This window comes from Balearica regulorum, chromosome 2, assembly GCF_011004875.1.
Source record: "Balearica regulorum gibbericeps isolate bBalReg1 chromosome 2, bBalReg1.pri, whole genome shotgun sequence".
NCBI lineage: Eukaryota > Metazoa > Chordata > Aves > Gruiformes > Gruidae > Balearica > Balearica regulorum.
This window is the reverse complement of record NC_046185.1, coordinates 24160843-24183009: the sequence shown is the minus strand read 5'-3', so window position 1 is coordinate 24183009 and position 22167 is coordinate 24160843. Positions and strand designations below refer to the sequence as shown.

At 35.9% G+C, this 22167-nt stretch overlaps 1 protein-coding gene across 6 annotated transcripts in view; it reads left to right on the top strand.

Moving 5' to 3' along the window:
- The window catches only part of VPS13B (vacuolar protein sorting 13 homolog B), a 486160-nt gene that overhangs the window by 147692 nt on the left and 316301 nt on the right, over positions 1–22167 (top strand). For 5 of the 6 annotated variants that reach the window (XM_075743649.1, XM_075743646.1, XM_075743650.1 and 2 more), the window contains exons 18-19: positions 12515–12649; positions 13498–13671. The exons of the other annotated variant lie outside the window; for it this stretch is intronic. In XM_075743649.1, coding sequence (XP_075599764.1) covers positions 12515–12649; positions 13498–13671 — 309 coding nt within the window. The remainder of the gene's footprint in view (positions 1–12514; positions 12650–13497; positions 13672–22167) is intronic. 6 annotated transcript variants of the gene reach the window in all.

Genomic DNA, 22167 nt, shown 5'->3' with positions numbered 1-22167 from the left:
GAATTCTATTGGTGTGTGAGGAAATATGTTGCAAAGATGGTTTAGTTATTTTGTGTCGGGGTCAGCTCTCTTATAGAAGTATATCACTTCAAACAGATTGCCGCCACTGCAGGTTGCAAACACACAATTGAAGGCTTCTAGTTCTCAGCTCATGCACAGATGTCTTTCAATAAGTTTAGCCAGTAATTTCTTCAAATTGCTCAGTTTATCAGCAGCACATGTCATCAATCCTGCAGTGGTTGCTCAAGTCAAACTACAGAATCCTTAGCTCACAGACACAGCTGCAAACAGGTGAACAGGCAGAAAGTAATTTGTGCAGCTTGGTGGCTGTCAGACAAAAGACAGACAATCTGTGTTTAAAACAGATTGCAGGCCTTGCCTGAGCCAGACAAAAGGGATTTCTACAACTGCAAATAATTCTGAGGTTAACATATTTTCCTTTCTGCCATTAGGTGATTTGTTAAAATTGGAAACAATGAGCATTATAAATCTACACAGAAACTAGAGATAAGATGAAAGAGAAAAACAGATCGCTAAATAAGTTTACATCCTTCTGTTGAAAAGCATGTAACTGGCATTCATATAGGCCTCTTTTTTTATAAACTAAGCTGAGCTGTAATACTTATAAGGACGTTCAGTACATATTTGAAATTATGGTAAGGATGTCTAATTGGCAAAAGAAACTACACTGTAAAAAGAGTAAGTTCATGGTAATGTTCCTCTGTATTAAAAAGCTGACTTTTTTTTTCTTCTTTTCAAACTCTCCTTTGGGTATGATTCTGAGAAGATTTATCAGGATTTCATTTTAACTATGAAGTCCTGTACTTCCTCAGATATTTTACTATTGGGTAGATTTATCAAGATTTACTATACTAAGTATATCAGAGTTAAAATTTGTATCAAACAAGCTTACTGTAGTGCTAACCTAATTACAGTAAGTTAGAAAATGTACTTCACCAATCACAAATATTATTTCTTCAAATGTGTGACTATAGAATATCTATTCCTTCCACTTCTCATGGGCTCTGTAAACTTACCTTGACCTCAGAACTTCTTCTGCAGGCTTCCATGAGGTACTAATCAAGCTAATGTAATATAGCCCTTCTTCCTGTTTAGTTCAGTGAGTAAGTACTTATGCGCAATAATATTGATAGGTAATTCTATGCTTAGTTTAAGTTGTTCTGGCAAATTTATTTTCCATGTTATTTAAAACGTATCAACATAGAGATATGTGGATGGAAGAAGATGCAAAGAGTAACTGTCTGCTTTAAGGTAGCATTTGGTTTTGTGAAGGTATGAATCTGTGCATAGAGGATAAATCAGTCTGCTAAGCACACTGAAATGCATTGAAATCAATGTGTTTTCTGTGCGTAATATACTAATACATATTACAATGAATTCATGAATATAATTGTATGATTCTGGTTAATCATGCAAAAGTGTTTACAAAAATGATTTAAATTGTTCCATCAAAATTCACTGTTGTTTCTTTAAATGAAAAACAGGAGCTTACTTAAAAATAGTATGTGCTTTTTGTTACGTGGTCATGTCTGTAGTACATGCTTGATTCTAATATGAATGTTGTCGTAATTGAAGAACACTATTGTTAGGCTATTGCAAATTTGTACTTTTATCAAAATACAGTACTAAATAATTCTGCAAGGAAACCTTATATTGAGGTTGAGTTGAAGAATCCCTTACATTTCTTGACTATAAAGTACTATCTCACAAGCATGTGCTTTAATAAGCTGTAGTATGGAAGTACCCTTTCTCATGGGTTTTTTTGACAAAATGCTAATTCCAAGACTAAATTGTATCCTTAATATATGCTATGGGACTTTCCTTGCATTTGGGTTTTCTTCTTCTTTCTATCTCAATAGCCAGTAAGATTTTTAACCTCTCAGAAATTAATCACGTTAATGAAGATTTTCTATTTTTTGGCCAGGGAAGATTATATATAAGCTTCTCTTTTTATAGTGCTGACAGCATGTGTATCGCTTGTTGGTTGTGCAGGGTATATGCTGTAGATTGTATCCCAACATCATTATGGTGTTAGCATGTATGGGTTTCATGTATTCATGGTGAAGGTGAGATCATCATCTTTAAAGGATGGTTTTCATTTGTGTTGGTGAATCAAGTGGATACTGTATTTAAGGAGGGGAAAAAAGCGTACTCATGCAGGTTGCTGTCTGCAGTCCAAATTGCTGATCAGAGAGTCTTTATACACATCGGTAATGTGCTGTGCAATATAAGCTGAAATATATTCCACAAGGGAGGAAAACGGAATAGGTTACATACGCTGTTCCTAAGTGCAATGAATATAAAACTCCATTACTCACTTTAAGCAGGTGCTTTTTATATGAGGCTTTAAAGAAATATAAAACTGCTGGTGAAATGATTGGTTTGTACAGACACGACTTAACTTCCAGTACTTTGACCAGATAAAGAGGCTAAAAATATTTCTACAAACATTTCTTTAATGATTTCAAGGATTAAAGGTTAATATCCTCCTGGTGTAAGAAACTGCCATTCCAGACACTAAATGTACTGTTTCTCTTTAAGTCCTCAGTAGTTGCATAGAATATTTAGAAGAAAATATGAATATTTTTGTTAAACTTAGAGCATTGTGTTTTTAAGTTTTTATCCTCAACAACTTATATTTAAAATCCTGGGAGGAACACAGTGATATCATAAAGAAATGCAGTGTGATATAGAAAACTGTGATTGAGTAAAAGTGATACTCCAGTTAGAAACAAAGCTCATCTTTAAAGAAAGTGAAATCTTGTTGTCTATGTGTGTGGAAAACTACACATGAAGGCGTAGCCTCAGATCTTTCTCTTCTTTAAAGCAGCATATACTATCTGAGAAGGAAAATCATGGGGAGACTGTTCAAGAGAATACTGATGTACTGTATTTTAATCTTTTTCCATGTAATCTTTATTATGTTTTACTTACTGACCCTTGTCCAAATTACTGTCTTTTTGCCATTTCCTACTCCTTTACAGTAAGTGTCCCCAGCAGCAACCTCTGTTGTCCATCTTTTAACTGTATGACTCCTGGCTTTCTTCACCTCCGAAGTGAAAGATGTTAATGTTCTCTCTTGCTTCCTCCACCATTGCCAGCAATTCAGGAAATCGAACTGTTAATGATTACGCTTTAGATGTTAGTTCTTTATTATTTTTGATAATACTGTTGCTGAACACATCTGCCCTTCTTTTGAATTTTTATAAAACTTTGCAGTTGGATTTGATCATCTTAGAGGTCTTTTCCAACCTTAAAGACTCTGTGATTCTATGATTCTTTACTTCTTAAAGAATTACTGCATCTATCCTCTAGAATCCTCAATTTGTTGACCTTTTACTGGTCCATAACTGTTTTGTCCTATATGCAATTATCTCAAATCGAGCTTGTTAGAGATTTCAACCATTAAATACTCTGACAGCAAGCAGGTGACCAGGTGTCATGCATGTTACAGGGAAGCTCACAACCATGTGCAGGTCCATATGAAATCCGGCATTTCTTCTCTCTTGCATAGTAGGTATGTTACATAGAACTTTAAGGTTTGCATTTGCTCTGGTGAATGAGGCTTTTTAAGGACAAAGGAATACAAACTTGTAGAAAACCACGCTTTATTAGTTTCATAGTTGCCAAATAGCTTATTTAAATAGATGTGTCTTAGAGAAATGAGCTTCACAGTTAAAAGAGAAGGTGATGAGATCTGAAATGAGCTCTGGTTCCTCTAAGACTTTGTTCTTTCATCCTACATTTTGATGTCCTAGAAAGTTGCAAACCTCTTTTTACTCTAGGTGCTACAGACCTTTTCACTGAAAGAAGAGTTGTAAAATGCAGGCTTTATTCCAGAACCTAAGATACATTGCAACTTATGCTTAGCCTATTTGAAGATAAGGCATTTGAACTGGTACTGGATTGAACTTGAACTAGACTTAATAGAAACTCAGGGTAGAAAATGCATTTCAGGTTTTTAGTGATCATATTATCATATATTAATGAGAAAAAGGGTTTTAATATACTTTGTGTTGACATTTTGCTTGAGCTATTGAACTTATTCTCAGATACAGCAAAACTAGTGTATTTGTATCCTGGTTACAGCTGAGGTAGAGTTATTTTTCTTTCTAGCAGCTGGTATAGTGCTGTGTTTTGGATTTAGGATGAGAATAATGTTGATAACACACTGATGTCTTTAGTTGTTGCCAAGCAGTCAAGAACTTTTCAGCTTCTGATACTGGCCTGCCAACGAGAAGGTGGGGGATGCTCAAGGAGCTGGGAGGGGACACAGCCAAGACAGCTGACCCCAGCTGGCCAAAGGGATATTCCATACCATATGATGTCCTGCTCCGTATATAACTGGGGGGTGGGCCATGAGGAGGTTGGGCATGAGAACTAGCTGAGTTTTGGCTTTGGTGAGCAATTGTGCTGCGCATCACTTGTTTTGTATATTCTATTATTGTTGTTGTTATTACTATCGTTATTCTCCTTTTCTGTCCTATTAAAATGTCTTATCTCAGCCCACAAGTTTTACCTTTTTTTGTTTTTCTTTTTGATTCTCTCCTCATCCCACTGTGGGGGTGAGTGAGCGAATGGCTGTGTGGTTGTTTCAGATGCCAGCTGGGTTAAACCACAATGGTTTGAAAGGAATAGGAGGCTTATACAACTAAGATGGAAACAACTGATTGCGAGTGTCTGCTTCCAAGCAAAGGGTGTGTTACTAAGGGTGGAAACTGTAAGCTCTTTCCTCTGTCCATCTGTCAATCTGTGTCTTTTTCAGGATCTTGCTTCAAATACTTCATGGTGAAAGTTCCTCAAGTTCTTATTTATCTGTATCCCGGAAGCATTTGCATCCATGTCATTTTTAGCATTTGTCTACTGACAATGTGTAGATAAGAGGATTCATAGGACATGCTTTTTGAGAGTTAGAAATTCAGATTCTGATAGTTTTTATGCGTTTTCTTGGAAGACAAAAGTTATTTTAATGCATTGACTTGGGCTTCTACCATTTGTCTCAAATGATACAGGGGTATCTGAAATGCAGCTGTTGAATTATGCAGAAAGGAAAATCGATCCTCTTCTTCTTTTTGAACCTCTGTTTACAGCAGCTGGAACAGTGTCACTAAAGCCACTTTAATCCTGTGTCCTGACCAATGTCATGTTGTCAAATCTAAAATAATAGCTTCAATTAGGTATGCTTATAATTGGCAATGTCTAAATAGCTTGAATGTTAACAATAATAAGGTTAACAATAATAAGTTGCCCAAAACTACACTTTTCACAGCAAGGTTTGAGAGCTATTATTTGCAATACTATATATGTTTAAAGACAGAAAATGGTATTCGTTCTCGAAATGTTGGCTGTTTAGATCAAAAGGAGCAGCAGTCAGACTGCACATAGATTGGGTTTCTGTACCATGCACTGAGAATGTTTCAGGATGATCCTTGTCCTTTTCATGGCCAGCCTTACTACAGTAGGTGAAGGGAGTTCTGAAACATTTCCCAGCTCCATTGTATTTTCAGAAAAGGTTTTGGGGTTTTTTTTCAGTGGTAGCTATTTAGTTCTTCTATGACCATTGAAAATTAAAGTATTATTTTACCTGACTGGATAATCATTTAAGACAGCTTATCAATAAAGAATTATTCAAAGGTACTTCTGACCTAGAATGCCTTAACGTATTATTCCGAATGTTCTGCGATTTCTTCAATATTGGTTGGAATCACAAGTTTCTTATTTAACTCTCCATTTGAAGCAGAATTTTAGAAAAATCAAGTTGTTTGTGTGTTAAGGCAGATGGGGACCTGTATGAAGGCTGTTGTGTAGCATCTCAAAATGGGAAGGTAACAATAGGGATTTGCCAGATTCAAGTGACTCTCCCTGTAGGTGAAATGCTGTTCTTATTTAGCAAGCTGGGAATTTTTTGCAATATGAAAATGTCCATTACTAAATGATGGTTCCACATCTGTTTTCATGTTTAGGAAATGGAGAAGCCTTAATTAGTTTACGGGCAGTTTAAGGATTAAAGTAGTTAGTTACAGAGATTTTAATATTGATCTCCAAAGTGAAGATGAGTGTATGACTGGCTGTGTGCTCAGCTCTGAAATATGTCTGTGAAAATACTGAAAACATGTGAGGAGATTCATTTTTGTGTCATGTGTGTGCATATGTGTGGTTTTTGCAGCTTATGTTCTGATGAAGAGAATGGTAGAGACTTATATTTGTCATTGTTGCCCAAGAAGAAAGCAGCTTGACCTTCTTTAGAGAGTATTTCAGTCTGTGAAGAACTGCTGTCACCCTTCCATGCATTTACTGTTCCTTTGAGTACTGTGGTTGAAGAAAAAAATGAAAGCAGAGTTAATTTTTAGGACAGGTTTCTTTTAGGTGTGGAACTGTGGCACAAGAAACTCAAGACAGTAGACAGTCTGTCCAGCTCACCATACATTAGAGGCAAGACAGGCCTACCATAATCCTGTTGTTATTGCCCTGTTAAGTCTTGAGAATGGGTGGGGATGAAACAATAACTTCTTAGAATAGTAGTATGTAGACTGAAAACTGGTTGCCACAGTTACAAGAAAATAATGATGATACTCAGAATAGCAATAGTAATGCTAAATAAAATTGAATTAGAAAAAAAATAGCTCTATCCTTTGACACCTCCTTAAAATAAGCTGCCTGAATTATTGCTTTGAAGAAGAAAGTAAATAGTAGCCTGTGAGTGTCTACTTTAGGGCTGCAAAATGTGGTCTGCAGACTATGGTGACAGATTAAAAATGTGGAATTGTGAACGCAGTAAAGATGTTAGGGGAACATGATCACAAAGATTTAGTTTTACTACAGAAAAAAATGAGAAAGTATTTATAACTTGGCTTCTACATTTAAAAAAAATCTCTTTTTCTCCATATTTCCAATTTAAATTAAAGAAAAGAAAAAAACCCCAAACACAAAACCCCAGTATTTTCTGTTGTTGTGTGCAAGGAAGCACAGTGATTGAAAGAGATGTTGAAGTTCCTATGCTGCTGCCGTTTTACTGCAATGAAGAACATGAAAGTTCGTGCTCCCCCAGTGCTTCGAATGTGAGAAGTAGGAGTGATGCCAGCTAGAGCTGGTCTTTGTGGCTTCTATTATATAAGTTCACACTGCAAGGAGGAAGGAATTAAGTTTGGTTTTAGCTTCGAGTTCCTCAGAAGTGGCATCTCTCTAACCAAGTTGAGTACAGACTTTCAGAAGCTGTTACTGAGGGCACTGCTTAAGCAGAGACTGAACGCAAGTGAGTATTTCTCATGGAAAAAAAATGAGGTTTTTCTTAATGCTTCGATTTATTTACTAGTTTTTCTGTGTTAGTCATGTAAAATTTAAATACCTATTTCTTGAAAATAATTGGATGTTTTTTCTTGATTCCAGTAAGACTTCGGCTTAATTGTTATTTCATTTGGTTAATAGCTCCTTGCTGTTATCCATGCATTGATCTTTTTTACTGAGTTCAAAATCATTTTGACATGTATGTGACAGTCTTTGAATATATCATGTTGCCAAACCATAGTTTATTGGTACTTAATGCTTTAAATATTGGAATTTTTCCTTCTGAGGCCATAACCTAAATATGGGGAGAATTCATGTGGAGCTACTTCTAAAAGTTTTAGTCATGCCTTATTCATTTCCTATTTCGTATTTTGCAGTTCTCTCTTTTATGATCTTTCTTAAGAATTATTTATTGTATTTCAGGGATTTGGCGGCACACAGTCCTGACTCTTGTCCTCAGAATCAGTACCATACCTCTTTTACTGATTTCCTGTTGTGTCTATTGATCAGTTTAGATTTTGTCTCTTGATTTTTCCATTAATCATGACAAATTCACCTTATTACAAACGGATTGGTAAAAGATGTATAGGCCATTAGTTGAAGTCACTAATTAGGTAACTTTTTTTTAACAGGTCTTAAATTCAATGGTTGCTCAGCATTAATAGTCTTGTTAGCAGAAATCCTGGGCTGATCTATAAAGACACAATTGTGACCTGCATTTAGGTATTTGATTCCCTCCTGCTTGCACACAGAATGTCACTTAATGCAGGGATTTGGGGCAAGTTGCGTAGTTGGGTTACGTACGTAGAGAGGACCAAAGCTATGACCAGAAAAGTTGGGCGGAGGATGTGAATGCCTGCTTTAAAGTGTGGGAGACCCTTCCTCGAAGGTGTGATACTTTTGTGCGAGTTTCTAGAACAGAAGGGCTCAGTTAAAATTCAAGTGAGTTAGTGTGCCCAAGGTGTAAACTGTCAAAGTGTAGTAGATTTTAAGTTAGTAAAACTTGCTGCCTATTTTGAGGTTCTGCAGTGTGGAAAGAACAGCTTTCTAGGTCTTTGGTGATGTGTTATATTCTCTGTGTGATCTGATTCAACTAAAAGAGATTATGTTGGATCACCAAGTATAAACATAGTTACATATTTGGGAAGGAAACACTTGATTTTTACTGCAGATAGTTCTACAATGGGCAAGATGTTTCCAATACGAAAACCACACAACTAGAAAATTGTCAGTTTTATCTGGAAGCAGCCATAGGTTATATTTGGTGGAGACAGATATATGTATCTCTCTGTTTCCATAAAGTCTTTGATTACCATGTTCCTGATGAAAATAATAAATTCACTCAAGAAAATGTAAGGTGTACTGAAAAACAAACATGGTTGCTCTCTTCTCCGATTTTGACTACACTGATCAACAAAGTCAAGTAAACCACAGTGCTACTTTTGAAATTGTGATTACAGAAGAGCAAGTACAGCACAAATTCCACTTTGTTGTCTTGCACCTTGGAAGTAAGCCTTTGTCATGCTTCATTTGCAAGACATTGAATTTGGATAATGTTGCTGTTGGCAATGACAGATTTGGCTTCCCTTGTTCCTCTTTGAATTCATACTCAATGTCTTAATTAAAATCTTGTGAAGTGTTTGTCTGCATACTAAATTTGAATTAGTATTTGGAAGCATGGAGCATTTCTTATCTAGCGGTCTTAAGATCCTCCTACTCAACTAATCCCTTCAAAAGACACTACTTTTAAAAAGTTTATAAACATTGAAGGTAGGGAAGGGAGCCTCGGCCTTTGCTCACTTAAACATTTGTTTGCTGAAATAGGTATTTAAGGAATATTTGAGCTATGCGTACAACTGTTGAGACTTTGATTTTATAATGATATTATCATGATGAAAGAGATAAAAGGGAGAATACTTGGGAAGAACTAAAGTTACAGGGATAGAAACTACAGATAGTCAGAGGCATACCTAGGAAACAAGGCTGCTTTCTTCTCTATAGAGCAGCTTGCCAATTTGACAAGTTTATGAGGGATGGTTCATAATTTCCAAATTTTTTCAGAGACTAAAGAAAATGTGCTGTTTCCATATATTAAACTTATTCATCATAAATGGTTCACCAAGTGTCTCTAAACTTTCTGTGCTTTGAAAAAGAAACTTGTAACTGGTCAAGGGGAATCACCTCAGGTTCAGGTAATTTTTGTCTTCGTGATCAAAGTCTAGTTAGACATCCTAAGTTCCTTGTTGTATAGGATTTTAATATTTAATAAATGGATATTCTGAGTGTCCTTCAGTCCAGAGCCGTGAAACCTGAGCAGAATTAATTTTTCTTGCAACTTCTTGATTACTATGGTATGCTGCAGTTATCAGGTGTTAAAACTGAGAACATGATGATGTTGCCACTTCATGTCAAAGCAACTTAGGAAAGGAGGGGCATGATTATGCTGTGTTATTCTAAAACTTTTCTGTTTTCTTTTCAAATAGTTGAAAACCACTGAGAAAGTGTTCATCCTGTCACCCTAACAGGTGTTCCAGGAAGAAACAGCTTATTACTGCTCTCAGTTAGTTCGTTGTGTGCATTAAAATAGAGTTGTTAATCATATAATTGTTAATTATATGCTCATGTATTGAGGGTTTGTGGGTTTCTTCAAGGCCAAGCCATTCAGCTTTCTTAGTTTCCCATCGTGATCCCTAACCCATGCTAGCTGGGTGAAAACCAATGCACTGGCTAGTTTGCTGACTGTCGTGCATATGCTGACTGGTCAGCTAACAGGGCAGATATACTCACATTTTCCTGAAGGCTGTAGGAAATAAATGTCTTTGATAATGCTGCTGTATCTTGCTGAAATTCAACTAGTCCAGAAGTTATTTGTTGAGGGAATAGGAGTGAACAGAAACAAATAGGGAGCACAATCACATGAAACTTGGTTCCTTGTTTTCAAATGTGATACTAAAACAAAATTCAAGTTACAAAATGGAAACATGGAAAGTTTTAGTCCTAATGCAGAGAGGTTGTTCAGGGTAATGCATCTAAAAGTGGATTCCATGATGGAAAATATTTAGTTTTGAAAATACTTAATCTTTCATGGTGAAGTGAGAGAAATGTATCGGGCATCACACCTTGTATTTTCAGGCATAAAAGACTTGCTGAAAGATGGAAACAGCAAGAAGCTACCAGTTTGGAGAAGACTTGAAAGAGAGGGGTCAAATTATGAACTCAAATTTGTTTTGCTTTGTAATCTTGGCTGCTATATTATATATTTTTTTTTATTTTTATCTTTTTTTTTTTATTTTATAATATTTTGTTTTGGAATAGGCAGAAGACAAGGAAAACCATACTTTTTTCTTTCTTCTCTTTCTTCTTTTTTTCAACATAATGGCCTCTATTTGCACAAGTTTATAAGAAGTATGAGGAGGCAGAGCCAATACTAGGAAATGCCTACAGATACCATATCTGCTTTTGACAAATTCTTGCATTGTGTCTGATACCACACCTTGGATCAAAGGGGATTTTCAGCTTTAAAAGAGGCTTACCCCGGGCAAGACTGGGAATGAGGGTGTATTCACGAGACTAAAACCAGTAGCTGATCTTTCAGACTGAGAACTGATGGGGTGTTGTAGTTGCAGGCACACACATGGGTTACAGTGAGCATTTCTCTGAGCCTGAAGCCTTCCTGAATCACAAATTAGGAAGAGGCTGGGCATACCTCAAATGCAGAAAACAGGTTAAATTTTTATAAGAAAGTATGCATAGAATGTGGAACGTACTTTCACAAAGCAGTCTGGTTTACTAAATGCCATGTGTCTCTTTGTATGCTGCTTCTCTTTTCCTACCCTGGAAAGTATTTTTTATTCAAAAATTATTTGAATGTCTTACCAGAAGAAAATTTAAATAAATATATGTCAAGAGGTCTGCTTACCTAATGGTTTTGTATGCACTACCAAATACACTTCAGTGTTTAGGAACTGGAATAGGCACAGTGAACTAAGCACAATTACAACGTTTAATCCTAAATCTTCTGTTTCCTATAAAAATTTTTAGGAATTTTTCCTTACTAGTTAATATATAGTAAAGGTCGTTCTTTGGTTTAAGTCTTTGAGAGATTGTGCAAAAAACTAATGAGCTCATTCTGTAGAGAATACATTGTTTCTTTAATGTGTGTAACTACCTAGAAATACATATCAAAATTCTTTAATTTTTTTTTATCTGATATTGGAATAAATTCTATGTTACGTGTGCAAGGAAACAGTTCCATAATTACACTAATATTTGCATAATTAACAAGCTGCTTGCCAATTTTAACTGACAAATTCCAGGTCACTTTTGCTTGAGGGGAAAAAAAACATTAAAAAATGATACCTTCTGTTAGTTTTTCCTTTCATACTTCTTACAGGTGTTGAAACTATTTTTTTTCTGATTTGCAAGTAAATGTGTTTTTTTTTTCTGATAGGCAGTGCTGTATTGAATAGGAGGGCTGACTTCCTCCACCTATGCTCTGGGGCTGTTTTGGGGGCTGCCCTCGAGCTCTGCCAACATATCTCGGTCCTGACTTGTAAGATCCCCTGCTGCTGCCGCCGCAGGTCTAGGCAGCTCTTCAGAAGTGACTGCCAATAGTGCCGATTTCTTCCAACTGGTGCGGTAGTTTTCTGGTGTGTACAAATGGGGGCTGAGGAAGGACCACCAAAACTTATTGCCTTGTGACCTGAGGCAAGGTTTGAACTCCAGTTTCCGTTGAAAAATGGCAAGTGTGCCGTTGGCTGCCCGTGCCATTCAGCTGCATGGATTTAATGCTTTACATTGCTACTGAGTAAAATGTTGTTGTCTAAATGTGAGCTGAAAACACTTAGTCATTTAAGGTCCAGAAATGAAAGGGTCACAATAAAAACATGAAAGAATAATTGAGGTGGCACTTATAAAGTGAAAACAAAAGCGTATCTATGTCTAGATATACATATTTATTATTCCAATTTCTAAGTGGCTTTGTGTGTTTTCTTCACAGTATCTGTATATATTTTATGCATAACTGTATTAAAATGCCCATACACAGCATTCTCTCACTTCCATTTAAAAACTGTGAATCACAACAAAAATGCTATAAGAACATCTAAGGTAGATAATTAAAGTATAATTAAGTTTAAATGCCTTGGTGAAGGAATATAAAAATATTTAAATTCAACAGGCTAGTACATTTGCAGTTTTCTTTTATTAGGTGTGAAATCTAAGAATCCCCTGCCAACTCTTGAGGGCTCAATCCAGAATGTTGAATTGAAGTACTGCGGCACATCATTGGTCAAATGTGCCTCTGGGACCGTGGGATCAATAAAAATTTGTGCCAAAGCCCCAGGTATGTGCAGCTGGACCATGTAAAACTTTATTGCCTGTATAGGAGAATTGGCCTTGCTTTTTACAAGGAGAGTTACTGAAACAAGAATTTACTCATTGTTCCTATGAATCAGAGAGGTTTTTTTGTATTCTGTTTTGGGGTTTTTTATTATTATTGTTAAGTGTGCCAGGATGATCCAGTCTGGCCCCAATATAGTCAATTTTTACACCAAATAAAAAATAAAGCTGATATTTTTTTCTGCTGAGATATATATTAATCTAAAAGCACTGAAGAAACTGAAATAACTCTGCATTTTCCTATCACACAGAATATCTGCATTTTGCTTTATTTGCAGCATAATTTTGATGTATTCTGTTTATGGTTTAATTTCTCATTTTCCAGTAATGCTACAAGTATGTATTTTGCTTGTGAAGTTTTTGAGGGCTCTGTGATAAATAGTTTTTAAATTTCTTTAATAGAATTTTTCTGGAAGTGCATGCAGGAACTTTTCCAATCAATGTCTATGATATCTTCATATGTAAAGGCAGCTAACTAACTATTAAAAAAGTAGTGCATGTAACTCTAAATTGAGTTCATGCTGATTTTTAAAGATATTATTTTATAAAGTTGGGATGGAAAATACTATTTCCAATAGAATTGATTATTTGAAATCCTCCTGCATGTAAAGACATTTACAAGATAACATTAAGGAAGCTGTTTAATAGTTTATATGAGACTGCTCTCTCTATTTCCTCTTTTAATTCTGTACTTACAATGTTAATAGCTGTTCTCTTTGGACTAGTGAATGTTTATGTTGAAAATTTATCTTGTTACAGTAAAAGCTGTAAAGAGTCTAATCTTTATCTTAGGTGATGGTGGAAAAGAGAAGCTGATTCCTTTAATTCAAGGCCCTTCTGACACCAGAGACTTACACAGCAGTAAATGGCTCAATGAGAGTAGAAAGCCAGAATCTCTCTTAGCTCCAGATTTGGTAGCCTTTACAATCCAAATTCCACAGTATATGGACTACTGCCATAATTCTGGTAAGTGCAAAACTCTTGGTAAGCTTGTATCACGTTACATTTTTCCGATCCAATGTAATTTTCAAAAGATAGATGTCATTTAAAACGCCAAATGCCAAAGTATGTTTTTCACATACTGCACACATTACAACTCTGCCTTAGCTCACCGTGTGACACAAAACCTAAAAGCAGCATTTCAATGTATGTCTTCTTCAATAAGGAAGGCTTCATTGACTTTGCCTTTTAAATTATTTATACAGAATTTTTTGCAACCCCTTTTTGAGGGCAGGATCCAAGTTGAAAATATTACATTTTTTATTTCTTCCCTTTATCTGTTGGGTTGAGCTGCTTATACACAAGTTGGCACACTGAATTCAAAGTGGTTCATATAAATTTGCAGCATAATTTATAATTAAATTAAGAATTTGTTTATCATAAAAACTGTTAATAATAAAAAGGTGATTTTTAAAATGCTACAGAGCACATATTTGACATCATCAAACTTGGGGTTGTGGTGGATTTAAATGAGAAACAAGTTGATATTTTCAGAGAATTGCTTGGATAAATTTAAGACTGTTGTTGATTTTGTGGGCATAAATAATCTTACCTGACATTCTTATGGTTTCTGTGGGCTTGAAACAAAACATTGGTCTGTTTTAAGCAACAATGACAGTTTTGAAATGTATCTAACTTAAAATAACTATAATATAGTTTCTGAATTACACATGGATCTAGGTTTTGCAGTCAGTATGGTGCATTTTAAAAATCATATTTTCAGGTTTTTAAAAGTTTATCCTGTTGTTATGCTAAGAGTGGAATCAAACAGGGGGAGGAAAACCAACCCAGAAAGCATCTAGTTTAAGGGAAGCAAAATAATTAGCCGACCTCAATATTATGAAACACGAAAGTAAACTGAAAAGTGTGCGCTTTTTCTCTATTTTTTTCATGTGTAATGGTTGTTGAATGTCATTAGTCTGAAAAGTAACAGTGAATTTATTGCCATCTTTGTAATTTTTACGTGCATATGTAAACAACATTTGATTCTTATGCAAAGTAAATATTTGCAAGCACTGCGCACTCCAGCAGTTAGGGGTTTTTTTCAGTAACTGTACTTGTATGTTTCTTGGAGAGCATCATGTTGGAAATGTTTACGATAGTGTTTTTATAACAATTATCTGAAGTTTCTGCCCCTAAAACATTGCTGAAAAGCAATTCATTATTCAACAGTCTCTGAATTTTTCAGATCTGCTTTTTTAAAAAAGTGAAAATCTGTTGCACCTGTTGTCTCACTTAAGTAACTTTTAAATGTTCATAATAATAATATTTATTACTTTTACTGATTATTGCATTTTCTGCCTTTTTTGAGGATCATTTGGTTTAGTTTTCTGATTTTTGTCTTAGAATATTAATGACATTTTAAAGGAGCTGTGCATACTTTCCTATGCTATAGAATTATTGCTTTTGTTACAGGTCACGGGGATCACATACATTTTTGCTCATCAGTGTTATGGATAGTCCAATTAGACAGTTGAGAGAACTTGATAGGCAGTGACAGGAGATGCCTGTGAGAATTAAGGCACCCACAAATGAAGTGCCAGCCAGACTCATATGGAGGTGCTTTGAGAGGCAGAAGATTGGTTTGTAAGAGACAAATGTCTGTGGTACCTGTTTTGTAGATGAATGGAGATACATTTAATATGCTAAGATTTTAGAATTGAAAATTTATGGGACCCTTCACCTGCCCCTGCAGTGCCTCAGGGAAGTTGTACCGATTCCGTGTACTCAGTGGTAGGTGCCAACCTGTGTGCTCAGGCTCTGGCTCTGCTTCTCTCTATCTGTGAGGTGGCACCTTTGATGACAAATGGGACAGAAAAGCTGACTGATGTGTTAAAGCTTTGGTCCCAGTAAACATGCAGAATAGTGTACTGCAAATGTTTGTGGGGTCTTTTTAAAATAAAAATTAAAATAGGAAACTAATGTTTAAATTATCTCAGGTTCTATACAAAGGATGAGGGAGTTAATTAAAGCCTTCATTTTCAAATACATGCTGAAGGAACTGAGGGGATTTAATAAAGGAGGTATAGCTGTCCTTTTCGTTAGAACTGTGAAAACTACATGGAGAGAAAACATGAAGTTATTTGAGAGCATAAAAATGCTTTTGCTGTCAGTTGCAGTCACTTCTGGGAATTAAGAAAGCTATACTGGATAATTTGACAGCAAATTCAACTTATGCCTCAGGGGAATAGAAGGGTTGTTGAAAGCTGTACTACTGGAGATGATTGTGCTGTACTGAAGTTGTGCTATTTGAGCAATTTATCCTAATGATGTTAGATCTGATGTTCTGGAATAGGAATTTGGACTACAGAGAAGAGTGGGCAGAGTAGTTCAACCTACTTGTAGGAAGAATGAAAAAAGTATCCAGGAGAGATGAGAAAAATTATCTAAAACTGTTCAGTGTTATCAGATTGCTGGAGATAAGGCCGGGGTTGGCCAAGTCTTCAAGCCCTGCAAAGTGCATATACAAATAGCTGTATAGCTAATGCTCACAAAATACACAGATGATTTCTCAAAAGAGCTAAGGGCGGTGGCAGTTCCAGCTTGGTGGGATTGGATAAGTTGTCACCCAGCACTCAGGTAAACTCAGTTCACTTCTCCCCATATGCAAGGATTGAGAAAACTTTGCAAACTCAGTGTCAGTGGAGCACAGTGTGCAGCTCGGCGGGGGGTGCGTTAGGGCTGCCCAAAGCTAAATCGCTGCAAGTCAGCCACCTCCGTTAAGAACAGAATGATATCATGTCTTTTGGTGTGTAAAACCAAGAGAAGAAATTGCAGGGGAATTTCTGGGTACTCTGAAAGAATCTTGGAATACAACACAATGCCTATGCAAGTGACTTTTAAAAATTTTTTGCTTATATAAAAATTAGTGAAGGAAGAATAACTAATTAATTTATTATGCATCTGTGAAGTTGAATGGAAGACAACTCGGTCTAAAATCAAAACAGTTGTTTGGATATAAAATGCCAAGGAGGAGGTTGTGCAGATGGCATGAGGTTCTTGAATAAATCAGGGTGTATTTACCTGGAGAACAGGCCGGGGACCTTTCATCCTCCTCTCCCTGTCGGGTCAGCAACTGTCTACTGTCTTGTACCACTCCAGTCATACGATTCAGGGTGACCAGGATGGTTGTGCAGCTTGCTTTTACTGCTTGTCTGTAGGTGGCCCTGCAAAGGTTGAGTGTGTATTTACAATTTGAGTGATAAAGCATTTTACACTAGTTTTATATTTCTTGCTATTTCACTTGCTGCTGCTGAGAGGAAGAGGAAAAAAAAGTACGGTTCTAGTAGTACCATACTGCACTGAGTATAACCAGCATAGGGAAAAACTCTATAAAATGTAATTCCAAAAAGGGCAGCATTAAAGTGTGCAGTGTATAGCACATACAGGCAAACTAAGTATTATGTATAACAAGTGCATCTACTGGTGACTACTTAGCAAGAGTATTTTTCTGTTTGGTGCACAAAGTGTCGTTAGCACAGTGGAAAACCATTCCACCTATGGCAGAGGAAGTACTTAGGGACACAGAATATCAGTATGATTTTGTTTAGTCCTTAAATACAAGTCTGCATGCTGGTGCTTTTGATTTTGGGTACTTTAATTGTATGAAAAACTGCCCCAGGTATCTCTGTGCACAGTTGTAAAAATCAGTGGATGTGCTCCGCAGTCCTTATCTGAACTGCAGCATATAAAATAAATACAAGAGAGGAGATTATTCCATTACCCCAGGGCTTGGGAAGGTCTTCTTTCTGCTTCTCTGAACTAACCCTGGCTTTATTAACCCTCAGAGCAAGCTGCAGACCATGGTTGTTTCACCTGGCCTTTGAGAGAAGTAGGGAGATTTCAAAATGAATGCTGGTGTTAGTATTTAATTATGAGCAGCTGTTGAATAGATGAGGTGAGCTGATTAAGCTCTATTTGGTTTGCCATATTGAATAATTGGGAGTATGTGCACAGCCAGCATATGGAGAGCTTTATTACATATAAATCAAGAGGAACTAAAATTAAAAAATACAATTAAAAGGTTTTCTTTGAGATCAGCTTAAATATTCAGTAATGCAGCAGTGAAATAAGGGGTTGAACAAAAGTACCTGTATTACTAGCATGCTCATGTGTGGTAAATTGATACACCCAGTGGGGCAAACTAAGAGTGAGAAGGCTTCTCTAGTTTGTGAAAGCTGTGTGAAGGCTGAACAGCAAATATTCAACCTTATAAAAGTTGGTAATTTCTCATTTAAGTGGTATTTTTCTTAAATTTCCAAAGATTTTTTTTTTCTCCACTGCCAATATTTTTTAATTTTGGGTAAGATCACTCCATTCTCCTCCCCCCTATAAAGAAAAAACTGAAAATATTTTTTAAGACCGAAAAAATCATATTTTCAAACATGAAGAGAGTGCCATAAAGATTATACCAGCAGGAACATTATTTTTTTCCTATCATAAACCACCTGATTTTATCTGTTAGAATTTGTTTGAAAGGAGGTGAGAGATTTTACATACATTTGTTTTTATGCCACCAACTCCCCCTTTCTTGCAGTGAAAAAAGCCTGTCATTGTCATATTTTTTTATTTAATTTTGACTACTCACATTGGGGATACTTCAAAGTCTGGTTTTTAAAGCTGGAACAATGATATTTTTGAAGTTCTCAGTTTTAATTAAATGAGTGCTTGTTCCAGTAAACAAATAAAAAAAAGTCCTCGTAAAAGAGAATTCATAAACTAGTTCGAAGTATTTTGGAAAGATCCCACACAATGAATGAGTAAAAACGCTTAATATATTGGAGTAATTAAAGACAATTCACATTTGTGGTTTGGGCATAAATGTGTAAAAATTATACCCATCTATCTTATTACATTTCCTTTTCTCTCCCTGAGGATTTCACTATGTACTTTATCTGTAATTGTTGCCAGTTTTCTATCAAGTTCCCACTGGGCTTCTGGTGCAAAAAATCTTATCCTCTCGATGACAGAGCTTGCCTGAATGATTTCATGCTCTTAGCATTTTTGTTCACGGGAATTAGGGGCAGAATGTAACTGCAGCTGAACATAGCATCTATTTTTGTAATTTTGAAGTTTAGACTCTGTTATTGGAACTAAATGAAGAGATGCAGGTGTTCTCCAGTTCAAGTCCTTTGGGATTTTTTGATGGTAGATGCTTGAAAAGAAAATGCATGTGTTTCCAGAGTCAAACAGCAGCTGTGGACAAGGATTTATGTTTTTCTCAGAACTTTGGGATTTCAAAATGTTACATTTAATCACATGCACAGAAAGGAGAGCAAATGTTAAAGATGTTACATATAAAACTAGGGGACTGATCTTTTTACCATACCAACTAGTGGTGGGAATAGAGGAACAAAGTGATCTTTAATCTTAATATGAACAATTTCAAAAGGATTATGATAGTTGCCAGGACTCTGGTGTTTTGAGAACAGTGCTCTTGCAGTGCACAACATTTATATCCTCTTAATTGCTTTTAAAATCTGGCTTATTCTCATCTTTTGCCTTGGAAAAATATGAATGCTAATAGTGTAAGTTACTGAAAACACAGTATTCATGTAGTACTTACAGTGGAGTAGAGCGAATTTCAATTCAGGTAAGTATACATTTTTAGAAAAATTATTCTAGTAATGTCCTGTAGTTTTCAAAATCAGATTAAAAATAGCAGTTCAACTGCCTGAACTGCATGGCTAAATTTGGAATTTTTCTGAGTTACAAAACTTGTGGGCACAAGTCTTTTGTGGTAATGCAATTTCTCCCTCACTTTCTCTCTCTCTTATAATTTTGAAATTAGTTGATTGCATTAGGCAAAATGTCTGACATCTTTTAATTTCATCACAAGCTCAAGCGGGGCCAGCAGATGGTGATACTACTGTGCAGTTCCGGATGGGAGGATGGTGTGGGGAAGAGCAAGTTGGTAACAGTGGTAAATGCAAGTTAGTTAATACCTATGTGAGAAAGTAAAAGCCTCTTTTTAAATCCATTTAATTTTGCACATTTACCAGCTTGTGTGTGCTCCATCCTCCCTCATTACCCTCACAGCTCAATATGTTATGCACTACAGCCCAGTTAAGTATCAAATATTTTTCTAGACCCGAACCACCTCTATCTACTGTCTTAAAGACCCAGCACTTACTACTTTTTCTAAGAGGGAAGTAAGCTTGTCTTCAAGCACAGCTTGTTACTCTACTGGCTCGAATTATAAATTTCATGTTCATGGGAGTAGCATCAGGGAGGGACATACTGCATAACGCTAACTAGATTAACATTATTTCCAGCAGGTTGCATAACTCTGGCAACTGGCAGTAAGTTCTGGTTTTAGAAAGGTAATTGTGCAATGCAGGAGTAAAGCAGCCTGTTCAACTTTCCATCAAGGAATTCTGCAAACCCTCTTGGGGGAAGAGGTGTTTTCATCTCTCTGCATACATTGCATTCAGTTTCTCTCAATATGCCATAAATCTTTCAACAATACATGTACCCTAGAATTCTGAAATTGTGACTAAATAGGATTCTGAGTTTTGTAGAATGATACTTGAAAAATTGATATTTAAAAAAAAAAAAGCTAGAGCAAAGCTAAAGCTGCACTCTGTCCTGTCAGTTGTTAGGAACTCAGCCTGTGTAGTTGAGTTTCCTGAAAATATTTCTGGTTTTCTTTCAAGCCTGACTGACTTTGAGATGTGCTGTTCATCTGCGCTATGGAAGTTAACAGAGTAATATCTTTAGCCAAAGAAGTGTTCTTGCTTTTTTTCGATTTCCTTTTCTTAATAGTATCACTTAAGAGTTTGGTAATATGGCAAAATAATGACAAAACTTGAACGATGAAGATGGAGACTCAACTCCAAATAGCAGGAGCCTGAGATGCTGCACTAGGAAATCTGTTGAGTGAGGAAGTTGGAAAGCCTGATTCTCCTCTGGGTTTATACCTTTTTCTTTAGAAACTCATTGCCTGACTTTCTCTTTTCTCTTAATTCAAGATAACAGCATTCTGCCTATAGGTAATGCTGCAGCTGATCTTGTAGTTCTTGGGATGGGTGTTTGTGCTTCAGCATTGACAACTGAAGATTTGAGCTCTTGAGGCGTGGGTAATATGGGGTATGCAGGCTTTAAAGTGCAGAAAGGAAGTCTCCCCACCTCCTCTTTAAACAGAGGAAACCTAGAAAGTTCTGTAAAAGTAACTAAAAAATTGAGTTGTTAAAAAGCCTTTTTTTTTTTTTAACCTTTTAACTCATTAACTGTGTAAAACTTAAAGAATGGCAGATATGAGACTATTTCTGCTACCTTTATTTTGTGTGTATGCATGTGTTTTCCATAGGATTTCTGTTCATTTGCAATCTGGTAGTATCAAAGTGTTTCATATGGCCACCAAAGTCGTATTTAACACTTCTGGTATGAAAAAAAATCTAAATGTGGGTTCAAATGATAACTTCTGTTTCCATAACAGAATAGGATAATGTATCTGTATTTCATATATTTATGAAAATGCATTCACCTTTTCTACTTGTGGCATCTGGAAAAGCATTATTCAGCAAAGTGACTAGATACTTATTGATGATGCAGAGAGTTTTGGAAATGTGACAGGCATATGCTCTTAGCAATTGCTGACACATAGCTTTGGACATTGAAATCTGTTTTTAATTGAGAAAATGTATGTTGGCCAACATATTGGGATAGCTCCTACTCATTTTGAAAAAATGCCATGGGATCTTTAATTTCCATTTGGATGCTTCCCAGACATGGGCATAAGGGACTGTAACTGTTTACTTTCAAACGGTGTTTAAACTTTTTCCAGGCTTTATAATTGAATTAAATTGGTTTCACTACCACTTTGGTGATGTAAATGATTCCTGTAACATGGCTATTTTTTCGTAATGAAATGCTAAATAGATATCACTGCAAATCAGTAGACTTTTGGTGGTAAATATAAATGCATTTTGACAGGGTCCATTTTTTGTTTCAGATTTTACTAACAAGTGATTAAATAACATGTTACTGAACAGAAATATATCACATTTGATGAAAACCAACGTTAAACAAAGTATCTGCATTATTTTTAATGTGGAAATTATGATCTAAATATATATTTGTTTGTGAATCTAAATTTTTTTTCTGAGTAATTTTCAAGGTTTGACTCTGTAGTACATTAAAAAGAAGTGTCAGGTCACTCCAAAGGTTCCAATGTTCTGGTTATAACACACACAGTGTACTGTCAATCTCATTGATATGGTTTAGGATGCAGTCTTAAATATGCAGAGTGAGTATTCAACCACGTTGTCCCCTTCCACTCAAACATTACTGTCCTGCAGGTCCCACAGAAGTTCCTTTCTATGATGTTCTAAATAGCCATTTATGGTCAGAAAATAAAGTTGTGCCATTACAAAGTGACTGAAGAGGTAGTTTTATGTAGAAAACAACAGTTCACAGCCAGGATGAAACAAAGCGGGTTAGAATCTTAGCAGTATATTGATT